The sequence below is a fragment of the Diuraphis noxia genome, unplaced genomic scaffold, assembly GCF_037042655.1.
Source record: "Diuraphis noxia isolate RWA-SAM2 unplaced genomic scaffold, SU_Dnox_SAM2 contig0002, whole genome shotgun sequence".
NCBI lineage: Eukaryota > Metazoa > Arthropoda > Insecta > Hemiptera > Aphididae > Diuraphis > Diuraphis noxia.
The window spans coordinates 64,063,603-64,077,527 of record NW_028301712.1 but is presented as its reverse complement, the minus strand read 5'-3'; the positions used below and the strand labels follow the sequence as shown (position 1 = coordinate 64,077,527).

The following is a 13,925-nucleotide window of genomic DNA, read 5'->3' as shown; positions in this document are numbered from 1 at the left end:
GTTCTACCGTTTTTAGGTGTAACATTCATTTTCACCTGTTAAACCAAAGACACATAACTTAATTTAATTGTAAGGCAATAAATTCGGTTATTTAAAACTCTGTTAACCTTATTTTTGTTATTATTTACTTATATTTATAAATTATAATACAAATCTAGTTATAAAAATGTTTAAATGTTTAAAATCTCGTTTTTCTAGATGAGAAAATCACGATATCTTGGTCCGTAGAAAAAATTTAAAAAACTTATCATTGTTAATGATATCACCATAGTTTGTGATAATGGTTGGTAGTTCTTATCACTGATTCGACTATGTCAATCGACGACGTTTGTAAATATTGAATAGTACCTACTGAAATTTCTGAAAGTTCTTAATAAATTGAAATAATCATATCATATTTTATTAAAATTGTTTCTGCTCGCGCAAGTTACAGGCGCGGTTAAGCAAGGATTTTTACGGTTTATTGCGATTTGAGGTAAAGTGGATCATGTCCAAAGACAAGATCCAAGAGGGAAGGGAGTGTATGGACAAAGCTGCGAAATAGTAATTGAAATGTTTTCTTTATTATTTTGCTTTAAAATTATTCTTAATTTCTTTATTGATTGATACCTAATATATTATTTCGTTTCTAGTCTGAAGACATCGTTGTTGAAATGGGTTCCTGATTACGACAGTGCAGCCGACGAATACTCAAAAGCAGGTAACTTTATTCGTGATTTACATACGTGATCGTGCTGTTGGTAGATAATCATGTTGTACGAGTATTTGAAGGGATTTCAAAAAAAAACATGTAGTGTTTAGAAATTAGCATCAACAATTTATTAAGTTAATAATGATCATCCAAGAGGCAGTAATTATGTGTCTATAAATTGATAATTTAACACAAGTACCTGGCCTAATTTAAATAAACAATTTATCCAATATTCTTAAGTACTATTTGAAAAAATAAATATGATTTCAGTGTTTCCACTTAAAGTTATTTTAGCTTGCAATAATTGGATATTCTTGTTGCTCAATTTTTCCATCATCGCTAGATTTCTATAAATTGTTAATTCATTTTTTTATGATTTTTAAACCATCAAACCTAATTTAAATGAAAATTTATAATAATTTTTCAAATTATACTTTACCAAATTTGTTCTTACATAACAAATTATTTTTTGAATTTTCTTCTGTTTTAAGATCTGTAAATAAGATAAATATCTTAAGTTGCTTACTTAAAACTCGTTCTTGAAAAAAAATCAAGTTAACTTATTTTGTTAAATATTTTTTTTTCAGCTATTTGCTTTAGAGTTGGAAAATCATATAAGGAAAGCAAAGAGTGTCTTATGAAAGCATCAGAAAATTATTTACAAAATGGATCGTATCCTTTGATATTATTACTTATATTAAAACTGTGATATTGAAACTTATAAAAATCTTGTCATATGATCTGTACTGCAACCTACAGAGGATTATGGCTGTATGTAGCACATGTGCTTTACCTTGTCAAGGCAGTCAATAGTTATTTTATTTTCAAAGAATATTACTAACTGCCTGTATTTTATTTTGTGCCTAATGATATATCAGACATGATGCCAAGTATATTTTTTAGAAAGGCAATCTAAATTTAAAAAAATTTTAAAACCAAATTTTTATAACTTATTTTGTATGATATGTGTATACAAACAAAATACTACACTACGAGGTGCTACGGCACACTAGCACACCTGGCCAGTCCGCCCTTGATCATTAATATCTTATACAACTTTTTAATACACATGTGGTATACCTATTTTATATTAGAAAATAATAGGGATGATAGTATGAGAATATTTAAATGGCTTTTAAATAATTTTGATCATATTTAGTCAATTGGTGAATTTATAAAAAATAGATAGCTCCGATTATGTAAGCACTAATATTGTTAATGGTATTTATATTTCATTGTAATCATATCTAGATGTAGGTATTTCTAATTTAGGTATTTAATAGAATAATTCTACAATATATAAGTTTTATATAAATGTGAATGTAGTGTGTTTTAAGGACTTGAGGTATAACGCATACTAAAAGATTGGAAATTTTTTTTTTAAATTTATCTTAATATTATATGTACTAGACTTTTTCATGCTGCTAAGTAAGTTATCCTCTCCTTTTTGTTGGTGTTATTCAAGACTGTTAATATTTTTGTTAAGGTGTATGGATCAGGCGATTATTATGTGTAAGGAGATAGGTGATACAAGCGACGTGTTTAAATTGGCTATGAAAGCTAGTCACTATTACCAACAACATGGATCCTCTGGTAGCGCTTCATTATTGTTGAACAAAGCTGCAGACATGTTACAACAATCAGATCCAGAATCAGCCATCAAGCTCTTAAAAGAAGCTTCAAACATTTCTGGGGTATGTTGAAAATATCTTTCATTTTTGTCCACGTCACAACACTTGATTAAGCTGTAAGAATGTAGCAAAAACTTGTTTTTGAAGATATTAATATTTTTAGATTGAAGATTCAACTGGACAAGCAATGGAATACACACACAAAGTAGCACGACTGTTGGTAAAATTAAAAAGGTAGTATTCTTATTCCATTATTATTATTGATTTACAGTACTCAAGATACTGTTTTTTTTTAGGTATGAAGAAGCTGAAAATGAAATAAAACGTCAATTTGATCTTGTTTCGGAAGGAGGTCCAACGTCCAACATGGGCAGAGTAACTGTTGAATTATTTTTACTTCAATTGGCTAAAGATGATTATGTAGCTGCTAAAAAAGTGTTGCATGAATATGGAATGCAATATTGTGAACAAGCAGAGGTATATTGAAATAATATAGTTGTGACAAAGTTCAACATTAACTTTTGTGTGTCATTAGATTTATATGCTTGACAATATTGTAAACGCATATTCTGATCATGACAGTGCTCAAATTCAGAAAATGTTAAACAGTCCTTTTATTAAGCACATGGACATTGAGTTTGCAATACTAGCAAAAAGTTTGGCTGAAAAATGGACAGTGGAACCTGTATGCTATGATTATTATTGTTACAAAATTTAATTTATTTATATTATATTAATATATTCACAATTATTGTTAAACTTATAGAAAGGGCAAGTTACCAATATTGAGAATGAAGAGACAGAAGCATCAACAGCAGACTTTGGAGGAACACTTTGTTGAAGCAGACATTACCTTTTTATATTCTACCTTATTTATTTAAATTATACTTGTTTCTTAGGTAGAAACAGTTTAGGCTTAGAAAAATTATTCGTCCTATAAAACTTAGGTTAGTTTATGTTTTAAATATTAAATGTATATATGATCATTTCATATACATATTCATTAAAAAGTTTCAACTGATAACAATATCAAATACAATTTAATAAATAGATAAAATAACAAATAATTTTTTTCATTCAAAGTTGCTCATTAAATTATTAAAAAAATATATTATTTTAACAATTAAAATACTTAATATTCATGTAGTTCTATACAAAAAAAAAAAAAAAAAATTAAAAAATGGTTTTTCCACTGATTATTTTATCCAATATAAATGATAATTATTAATTAAAATCGATAAATCATAATACCTAGTGAAAAAATCAAATGAATAGTTAAGAAATTGATAAGATGCTATTATTTATTATCGTTTATGCACCTATGGTTTAGAATTTAACTGTTGAATCAGTTCAATAATAATGAGACATTGTCATTTAAATGTTTTCATTTTTTTTTTTAAGTAATGCTTTTGAGGTTAACTTGTTAGTTGTTATAGTTATTATTATTTTTTACTGTTTTAAATTACATTTTTGTAATTAAGTTAATTACTATATCTATAATCTATGAAATTTTTTTAAAATAATTTTTAAAACATGTAATATGCCACTATTAATTATATATATATATATATATTATTGTATAGTATTTGCCACAATTTTGTAACATACAAAATTAATTAGGTATTAGATAATATATTGTCTTTTTTAATTACTGTCTACATAACTTTGTTTGATATAAATCCAATGATATAATTATAGTAAATACTCAAAATAATTCTTGATTATTATTATTTGATTAGAAAATTATACAAATAAACACAAAAATTATTTAAAAGAATAATGTATTTGTATTCAATCTTTAGTTTTAATACAAAATATATTATACACTAATCTTATAAACTTGTCTGAATATATCATTACTTATTAAATAAATATATACCTAATATCTAAATTACTAGTTTATATTGATCAGTCTTATCTCAGTGCATGCGAAAGTGTAAAATGGACGGAATTAGTTTCAACAGCAAAACAATAATTTATGAATACATTTTGACTTGAAAGTGTAATGTGCAATCCTAACAAAATATGAAATAATTCAAAAAGAAAGAATAACTTCTTTCCTACACAACGGACAATAATTTAATGGTCCCATATCTATGATTGTTGCGTTCCGTTTGCATTGTCTGCAACACCAAAGAGATTTTATTTCCGTCAGTGGCTGACCCGTAACAATACTGGCTACTGGTTTGATTTTACATTTTGGACATTTCAACGACCTATTATCATACAAAAAAGATCCTTGTAGATGTAAAACTACTTAAGTGTGCATATTATATTGGGTATATTGAAATGTGAAAAGAAATTACCAAGCTGGAAATTTGTCCAAACAACTGTAACACTGAATGAATAATGGAGTTGAGTCTTTGGGAGCATACTTGCTAAATATGACCAATGACAATTGATGATAATTTTTCTTCTAAAAAACAAAATTGAACAATCAAAACACATTTGATGGGACTTGTAAACACAAAAATTACTACTTACTGTATCTATAGTCTCTAATTTCATGAAAGCTCTAGATGCAATATTAAACGAGCTGTTGACTATTGCTGCTAATGCTATAATTGAATATACTTGTTCTACGTTCAAAATATCTTCATAGTAACGAAGTGTCAACGATGTTTGAAGGGCCAAATGGAAGTCTCCTAAAAGCATAAAGTAGTCAAAGTATAAATATTGTGCACATTTTTCAGAATATTACTTATTATTTATTAATTTAATTGTATAAATACACCAATGTTACTAACTAATTGATTTAAGTATTATTTACCGTTATATAGTTGTTGTTGAGCAAGTATTAAAAAATGTAAGGATTCTACTATACGCCAACTGTTTTCTATAATTTCAACACGAGATTTAAACGGCATAATACCAAAATTTTCCATTGTAATTTCTTCGACTAAATATTGATTAAAAATCATAGATTAAAAACATGGTAATAGTTAAATGGAAATGAACTAATTACCATCCAACAGGGTGGATTGAATGTTCTTTTCTTTGTACTCTTCGATTAATAGCGCACCAGCAGTAGCCAATTGTTTAATAATATTTGGCTGTATATCAGATTTTATTTCTTGACAAACAGTCTAAAATTAAAAATAAATTTAAAAATATGTATGATAATATCGAGCATTCCGCTGGTAGAAAGCTATATTTAGTCATATCATTACAGCAAATATTAATTGGGCGGCTTCAGTGTATCGTTCTTCATTTATGCACTTTGAAATTATTTTCAACATGTCTTTGACATTGTCTAACCACTGATCACGATTGGTATCATTCATACATTTCATTATTTCACTTAGTTTACTCGTATCAAATTCAATACTTGTCAATGTCAGTTTTGAAAACTAAAACAATTAAATTGTTATCATTATCACAAAATCATTAATATTGAATAATCAACTTTACATTTTGATCTATAGACTCATCTTCAGCCATCCCACTATTGACAAAAAACACAGAAATTGTTTCCAATAATGGATGGTTTCCTGGCAGACTTTTAGCAAGGGATGCTAACGACTCATAATCCTTGAGTATTATATAACATTCTACCAGCTTTTCTGGGTTATCGGCTTTTTTATAGTATTCAACAGCCAAATCCCTATGAGTAAAATAATATTGATCACTTTAGTAAGCAACTATATTACTACAATATTGTGCCGGTATTTTTGTTTATTCAGTACAGACCATTGCTGATTGTCTAAGAAATGATCGCCAATTCCTTGCCACGCTAAATTCATTGTGAGGCCGGAAATGCCGAGAAGTGAAGAACTTGATTTCAACAGTTCAACAACCTTAAACCAATTGCCTAGTTTCTGATGTAGAATCACAGCCAAATCTCTATACAGGAGGAATATAATCGATGACCAGTTATTAAAAATTAGCTTAGAAATAATGGTCTAAGATTTGATACCAAAAATTATAAAATTCATACTTCCGATCAGATTCAATATATAGTTGTTCAGCTTTCACATAATCTCCAAAATATACAGCTACTTCAGCTTGTTTTAAAAGGATATCATTTATGTTAGCTAATTGTTTTACTAATTTGATACCATGATAGTCTTTACATTGTACAAATGCAGTTTCACTAGTTGAAAGGTCTAAAGCTTGCAATGACGCTTCAGCTAATAGTCTCCTAAACAAAATAGTTTAAATTAATTAAAATTATAAATAAAAATCATGGAATTATTTTGCAGGCTCCATGTATCAAATCCTTAAAAATATCTTAGCTAAGTTTAAATTTCAAAATATATTTTGTATTCATTTTGGCTTTAGAACTTAGAATAAAACCAGAGTTTAGTTAACATTTAATTGATATTAACACATATAATGATAAATTAGTTGTAACATATTAACATAAATTTAATTTAATATTTCTTTTAACTCAAAAAGTAGATAAAAAGATGGTATTATTTTTTGATTGTGATGAGTGAATGTGAAATAATTAAGTAATATTTACAAGTACTTACGATAGCCTTGGATGTGGGTTATCATTAATAAATGCAATTGCTTCTTCAATGCTGACTTTATCTAAAAGTTGTCTTGTGTCACGCAATGATTTTGTTTCTAACGTTATAACATAATCGAGAGAAGGGTTTTCTGGAGACTGAATAATTTCATCTAATAGAAATGCTTGGATTTCTAAATTCTTTAAAAATATATATCATATAATAAATTATAATAAAGTTATCTGTTTCCATTAGTTTCGACACTTTATACAGGAGAGTTTTTCTAAAATAGAAAACTGATTTTACAGTTTAGATATGACATAAAATTAATTCTTAGATTTGATGTAATTACAATTATATTTATTAAATCACATATTTATTCTTGTCATTATTAAGAAATCAAAATCAAAACTAATAACTATTTATTATGAGGACACTATACATGCTGTGTTGTCTCCATCTCACAAGTGTGTAACATAATAAATTGTATGCTCGGCAGATCATGTTTAGCTTTGTTATCTTAAAAATTAGATTGAATTGACCTCTTATAAAATTTAAAGGTAAGATTAATATTTAGATGACCTCTTGGAATTTTTAATATATATTTTAATTTTGAAGCAAGTTATAAGTATATTAAGATGTACTAACAATTTATAATTATGCAATACATATAACTTGCTGAAAAATTGAAATAAAATTATAAAATCATGAGGTTGCCTAGATAATATTTTACCTTTAAATTTTATAAGAGGTCAATTCACTATGATTTTTAAACTAACAGAGCTAAACGTGTTCTGTTGAACTTAAAATTTGCTATATTATGCACATGTAAGACGGAGACAACACATGCAAAATGCAGGTATAACATCCTCTTATACAAATAAGTTTAAATATTCCATATGTTTCTAAGAGCTTAGACTAGTCCATCACTATTTGTCAAAGTGAATAAACTTACTTCAAAAGAAGCAATATAGGCTGAAGTACTAATAGGTTCTTCAGGGTTAAATCCTCTAATGACATACATTCTAGTTTTCTCCATTATTGCTAAGAGCTCAGGATCGTCTGAGGCCCACTTCATAATCCACACATCTCGCCTTTGGAATGAATTTGAAGCTTCTGAATTAGTAGATCCCTTCACAACATTATCTTCTGAGATATCAACAAGTGTTAAAACTCCAGTTGAATCGATGACAGCCAATCTTCTGGATAAAAAAAAATATATATTTATATTTTAAGAGTACTAAAATAATAAGTTAAAAAAAATTTATTTACTTAGAATTTGAATTTAATGCCAATTTATAAGGTTTAGAGGACAACATTTTCCTTTCCACCAAAGCCACTTGTGGTAATGAGTATTTTTGCAAAGCACAACTCTCTCTACCAATCAACAAATATTGATCACTTGCGGTTATACATGTTATGCGATCCTTGGTCTCCTAAATAACATATTTTAAACATTTCATATTTGATTTCAACATCTTTACAGATGATTTACTTTCTGAAACGACGAGCTTTTGAATTCTCTAGATTCTTGAGTTAATTCATCAACTCCAGAAGGAGTATCATCTATGTGAAACATTTTCACTCTTTTGCGCTTGACTGTAACCACATAATAAATTAACAAGTTTTACATTATGTACTAAGCAGTACAATATATTTATATGCTACTTATATACGAGGAGTAAAAGACGTATTAATAACCATAGGCGTGTCCAGGCCTCCATTGGAGGCAATTTATAAAATTTTAATTTTTTACTTACTACAACGATCTGTATTTTGTAATCTATCTTTGTGACTTTATATTTTTGTATGGAAATTATATAGCACTACTAACTATATAGAAATCTGTATTTCAACCACGGTAAATTATACGCCAAGAATCAAGTCACTGGGGAGGCTGGTGCCCACACTGTCTCTCTCGTAGACACACCTATGTTAATAACTTACCATTGGTTATGGATGCAGAATGTGATTTAGGAACAGAATATTGCCAAGTCATGAAGCTTGTATGTGAAGAAACAATTACAAGGGTTCCATTCATTGCAATCCATATTGGTTCAAAATTTATGTGTTTGGCTAAAAAAAAAACACAAGATTGAATAGGTTTTTTTTCAAACATTAAGTTTCATAAAAATTAAAATCTTACTATCGACTGTAGTGTTTATATTATTGCAAATGATGAGGGTATAAGGTTTGGATTCATCATTATTATTTCTTACAGCAAGAACACAATGATCTCTGTAAGCGTCCATGCATCGCAATGAATCAAATTTTGTGTGGTAAAACTAAAATTTATGAGGAAAATAGTTTGTGTTGTATTAAATAATGTTATTTTCTATCACATGTTTGAAAAATGTCCTACTTCGTTTTTTTTTATATTCCAAAATGTAATCTCTGTTACAGCTTCTTCATGATTTCTGTATGCATAGACAATTGTGCCAGCAAAATAACACCAAGGGTAATCATATCGCACATTGGCAAAGTAAACAAAACTGTCAATGGCTAAGGTGATACGCAAAGATGTGCTTTCCCAACAACAAGACGACACCATGTAACCAGGAATTCTAAGGGTTCTCAAATGCTGGAAAAAAAATATAATATTATAGATAATGTCACCGCTATTATGAAATAAAAAACTCACTTCTCCAAAAGGTGAATAAAGTTGAAGGACATTGGATTCTTTAATATCTCTGTCAACTATTAATGTTCCAACTAGAGCCAGAACACTGCCATTATGATTCCACTTAATAGCCACAATCGACATATCGCATTCAAAAACTACTGGATCTATTATACAATACATTAATAAGTAATGAGAAAATAAATAATTGTTTTTAAAAAATTACTCATATCATATTGGTCTCTCATCAGTTGTACATGTCCTGTTTTGTATGCAATAGCCAATTGTGGGCAGTCATTTATATTTTTGTTAAGCCAATGACAGGCAGTAATTGGCACATTATTAAGAGATACAGGTAGACACACCATGCCTAATTTGGACTAAAACAAAACCAGTAATTGTATCATTTTAGCCAATCAGTGAAACAATTTACATACTATGAAGTTTCCATCACTGTCAAACAAATGAACTTCACCGGTTTTTATGGTAAATAGAAGAAATTTTGAATTTGGAGACCACTGGACACCTGTCAACATGAGTTTTTTCAATTCTTTGCCCCAAATGCGACTACCTTCAACAGAACCAACAATAACAGCTCCTAAAAAGAAATTGTACAAAATATATAAATATATTATTAATTATTAACTATACAAATTGAATGGCTAATTTGAGAAATACATGTTAGTAGATTTACCATCTTCATAGACAATACAAATTTTTTCACCATCTCCATCCCATGCCATACCTTTAACGACTGATTTGTTACGATTATTAATCATTTCTTCTTGCCATGTTCCCTAGGGGTTGGTCAAAACACAAATTTTATTAGTATTAATTATTATAACTTATAACTATAAATATATAATTAAGGATACATGTACCATATATTGCTATTATTTATTACCTTATACAATGTCCAAACTATAATTAGCCCATTTTCGTCACTTGAAGTCAGTTTGTTGTGTTTTTCATTCCACACAATAGTCAACACATTACCAGAGTGACCCTCAAGAGTTTTGTTTATTGATAGGTTGGCTTGGCCTGCCAGTCCTCTGAGCTTTCCATCCGCTGGAGTGCCAGAATCAATTTTCAATACTTTCAAAAGTCCGTCGTCTCCGCCCACAGCTATGCAATCTTGACTAGAATTCCATTCCAGACAGTTGATTTTTGTGTTGTTTGGTATGGCGATCTTAACACGGAAATCATATTATCATCATAATAAAATTCATTTTCACAAATAGAACTCACCTTTTTGCTCAAGTACAGGAACATATCGAAGTATTTTCTAACAGCAAAACCTTTAGCTTACCAATTCCAAATTTGAATGTAACTTGTGTCTCGTAGATAGGTACATTTTTGTTTCCATTTTTTTTTTCTCAAAAGTTGTATACTTTCCTTTGGAAGCTGCAACTGTCGTTTTGAGTTTCAGGTCTACTTGATCATAGAATAATTTAAAAATGTATCCTCTTGAGTTCGATCAGACGTCTAATGTAGTAATGTCTACCAGCAACTCGACTACTCGACTATCGAGTATCGGTATTCGGTAGTCATAATGGGACTGAGTACATATTATTAATTATTAATTATTGATAGTACTGATACTATCTCAAATCGTGCCATGGACGGAACCGGTTGATTCCGATAACCATTATCTATTTAGCGCTTATCACTTACAACCAGATAATAGATAATAGGATTACGAATACATAAGATACGTTCTACATCGTGTTCTTACGCTCTTACAGATTTCCTGATTTCCAGTGGCGGATTTACGAGGGGGGCCATGGGGTCTGGACCCCCCAGACACTGATATATACATTTATAATATTTGTTTTTATTAAAATTAAAATAATACATTTGAAATACAAATTATTTTTTAGGACCTCCCCCCCCCCCCAGAAAATTTTGAAAATCCGCTACTGCAGATTTCTGAATAGTTAATAGTTATTTATTGACTTATTGTTGTAGTGTAGTAGGTACTGATGCTCACGTGAAACGAACTACGAACCTGAACGAACGTATAGTTTTATTTTTCATTTAATTCTTTATGGAGCTTAAACTTTAATTTAAATTTTCAGTTAGGTACGTAAAAAATTAGAAAAATGCGCCTGGACTGATGAAAATAGTCTGGGCAAGAGGGGGGAGGGAGGCTAAAATGTTGTTACCATTACGAATTACGATGTAGAGAAGATATCTTCACTATTATACCGTGGCAGTGTATGGCGAATGACGAAAATATTATTTTGGAGCAATTTTTATTTAAAAAAAATGGTTGGGTGAGTGGGTAACTTTTTTAATTACATTGCACTCAAAACATCTTTGTGCGTCATTAACTTTGAACAAATCTAACAATTAAACGGTGTTAAATAATCACTTAATATTAGAAATCTGTAGGTATACCTACCTGTATTATTTATATATTTTTATATATTATACCTATATTTACCTACTCCATATTTATGTACACGGGCCACGTCACTAGTCCATTTTCAAAATACTTTAAATTCTGCAAAATGTTATATGCATTTCAAATATACACCGTATAGAATATAATTTATTTTTCTTGAGAGATAAATGTTATATATCTTTTTATTATATGCTGGCTGATATACTCAAGATGGTGGTCTGATAGAAAATAAACTTTCGTAACATAATAAGTATTATAATAGCTGTGGTTGACCGATACATGATAAATTATTGCACCGTGGAATAAAAGTGACCAAACAAAACAAATAGTTTGAGAAAGAAAATGCATAGTCAACGATGGATATTTACGTCACCCGGCGGAGAAAATGAATACAAAAAGCCTTCAGTTACCCGGGAACATTACGACGCGGTTGTTGAAGCAAAGAAGGAGCGGGATGGAAATCTCATCGAGACCGAAAGAGGTGAGTCTTAATATTGCATGACAGGGACAAAGTCATAAAAACGATTGGATTTTACGTGTGGTGATGTAGGAGGGGAAAGTGGGCTGGAGGAATTTGTCATTTAAATATACTTTTTCTCGTGCATAAAACATATATTTGTATTGAAGAGCGCAAGAGACGCATGTTGGAGGAGTTCATGTGGCAACAGATGACCAAGAAGGCGTTGGAACAGATCGAAGAAAAACAGCGGCGCGCCAACGAGGCCAATGCCTGTAGTACGTACGCAGAGTCCTTCGTCCTTCCAGGATTTGAAGTTAAAGAACTGGGCTTCGAAATTGACGAAGAAGTATGTATTTTGAGAAATCCGTCGATAAAAATATACCAGCTAAACTTATTAATACACAAGTTAATTAAGTTATAAACCTATACAGTGCAGGCAAACATATGGAAGGTTTTGGATGTTCAACCCCTGCACTCTTTGCATTTTTTACTTTTTAATAGACTACTATTTTTTGTAGTGAGTACAAAGTTATTTAAAGTTCTACGTAATTCTCTTTCAAAAATGCAAATTTTTCTCAAATTTTTCAAAGCTTTTTTAAATTTAATAAAAATAATTTGTTAATTCCTATTTTGAATGTGTATAATGTATAATGTTTGTTGATAGCACAAAAATAGATTTAAAAATAATAAAATTGCCATCGTTGAAAATTTTGAAGATTCGTCAGCAAATGTAGTATAGAAATTGAATGTATACATTCAATTTTGTTTAAAAAAAAGTTGAATTGTCCATATCAAACCTATAAAAATGAATACCCTTTCCTTTAAAACGTATTTTTTTCATAACTTAAGGTATAGGTATTATATATTTATATGCCGTATATACCTACTATCATATGACGCCGGTTGGTTATTTCTTCAATTGCATATAAATTGAATAATTATACAATAACATTATTTTAATATGAATTTCTGATCATCTCGATGTTTAAAAATTTATTTTGAAATTTTGCTATGACTTCTTTAAAATGAAACACTGCTTGTTAAATCACAATTCATGGAAAGCATTGATAGAGATTTCAATCTTGATTCACCTATATTTTATTTTATATAACAAATGTATATTTGTATATATTATTTATAATTGCATACCTATAGGCTATAGCAATAATGTCCGTATTGTATAATAATATTTAATATGATAATTTTGTAATATAGAGCATTATGTTTTTAGCTTCAACAAAAATATCCGTTGTACACTGATGTAGTCAAGTCAATACATGTGAGGGATGTTGATATGGTCAAAGCCAAATCTCCAGTATGCAAATCTTATCCAAAAATGTTCAGAAAAGACAGTCGTTTTACCAGTCGCCTAAGCAATTTAGGGGATATTAATACTCCAGTTGAACCTGGCCATTTCGCATACGTATAACAAAAAAATTCTTTAAAATAAAATTATATGTTTATTTATATAGGTACCAGCATATTATAATCATTAGTGACATTTTAAGGGTCTACCCCCCTCCAAAAAAATATGAATTTAGCCCCCATAGATGTGTACACATATAGTTCTTAAAATATAATCTATCACGCATGCACTTTTTTTATAAAAAAAATGTTTTGTTATCACATCACTAAAACTTCAACAACTGCAGTTATCATCTG

At 29.2% G+C, this 13,925-nt stretch overlaps 3 protein-coding genes across 3 annotated transcripts; 2 read left to right on the top strand and 1 right to left on the bottom strand.

The window, feature by feature from the left end:
* Positions 1 to 303: 303 nt before the first annotated feature.
* On the top strand, positions 304 to 3,988 carry gammaSnap1 (gamma Soluble NSF attachment protein 1). The gene is made up of 9 exons (XM_015521289.2): positions 304 to 543; positions 633 to 700; positions 1,279 to 1,363; positions 2,102 to 2,119; positions 2,178 to 2,385; positions 2,486 to 2,556; positions 2,619 to 2,799; positions 2,858 to 3,007; positions 3,089 to 3,988. Exons 1-9 carry the CDS (start codon positions 488 to 490, stop codon positions 3,161 to 3,163), a joined length of 912 nt encoding a protein of 303 aa, XP_015376775.1. The 5' UTR covers positions 304 to 487; the 3' UTR covers positions 3,164 to 3,988.
* A 98-nt stretch (positions 3,989 to 4,086) lies between these two features.
* Oseg4 (intraflagellar transport protein Oseg4) lies at positions 4,087 to 10,985 on the bottom strand. Its single transcript, XM_015521180.2, has 22 exons — positions 10,645 to 10,985; positions 10,301 to 10,585; positions 10,091 to 10,193; positions 9,834 to 9,994; positions 9,623 to 9,776; positions 9,418 to 9,563; positions 9,139 to 9,357; positions 8,923 to 9,061; positions 8,724 to 8,852; positions 8,272 to 8,375; positions 8,049 to 8,212; positions 7,732 to 7,978; positions 6,798 to 6,976; positions 6,260 to 6,463; positions 6,013 to 6,165; positions 5,734 to 5,926; positions 5,493 to 5,672; positions 5,288 to 5,408; positions 5,093 to 5,221; positions 4,807 to 4,967; positions 4,629 to 4,738; positions 4,087 to 4,538 (listed from the first exon to the last, which is right to left on the bottom strand). The coding sequence occupies exons 1-22, from the start codon at positions 10,666 to 10,668 to the stop codon at positions 4,358 to 4,360; spliced, it is 3,486 nt and encodes a 1,161-aa protein (XP_015376666.2). The 5' UTR covers positions 10,669 to 10,985; the 3' UTR covers positions 4,087 to 4,357.
* A 1,152-nt stretch (positions 10,986 to 12,137) lies between these two features.
* On the top strand, positions 12,138 to 13,692 carry LOC107171072 (uncharacterized). Its single transcript, XM_015521303.2, has 3 exons — positions 12,138 to 12,284; positions 12,431 to 12,609; positions 13,495 to 13,692. The coding sequence occupies exons 1-3, from the start codon at positions 12,146 to 12,148 to the stop codon at positions 13,690 to 13,692; spliced, it is 516 nt and encodes a 171-aa protein (XP_015376789.1). The 5' UTR covers positions 12,138 to 12,145.
* Positions 13,693 to 13,925: the final 233 nt, after the last annotated feature.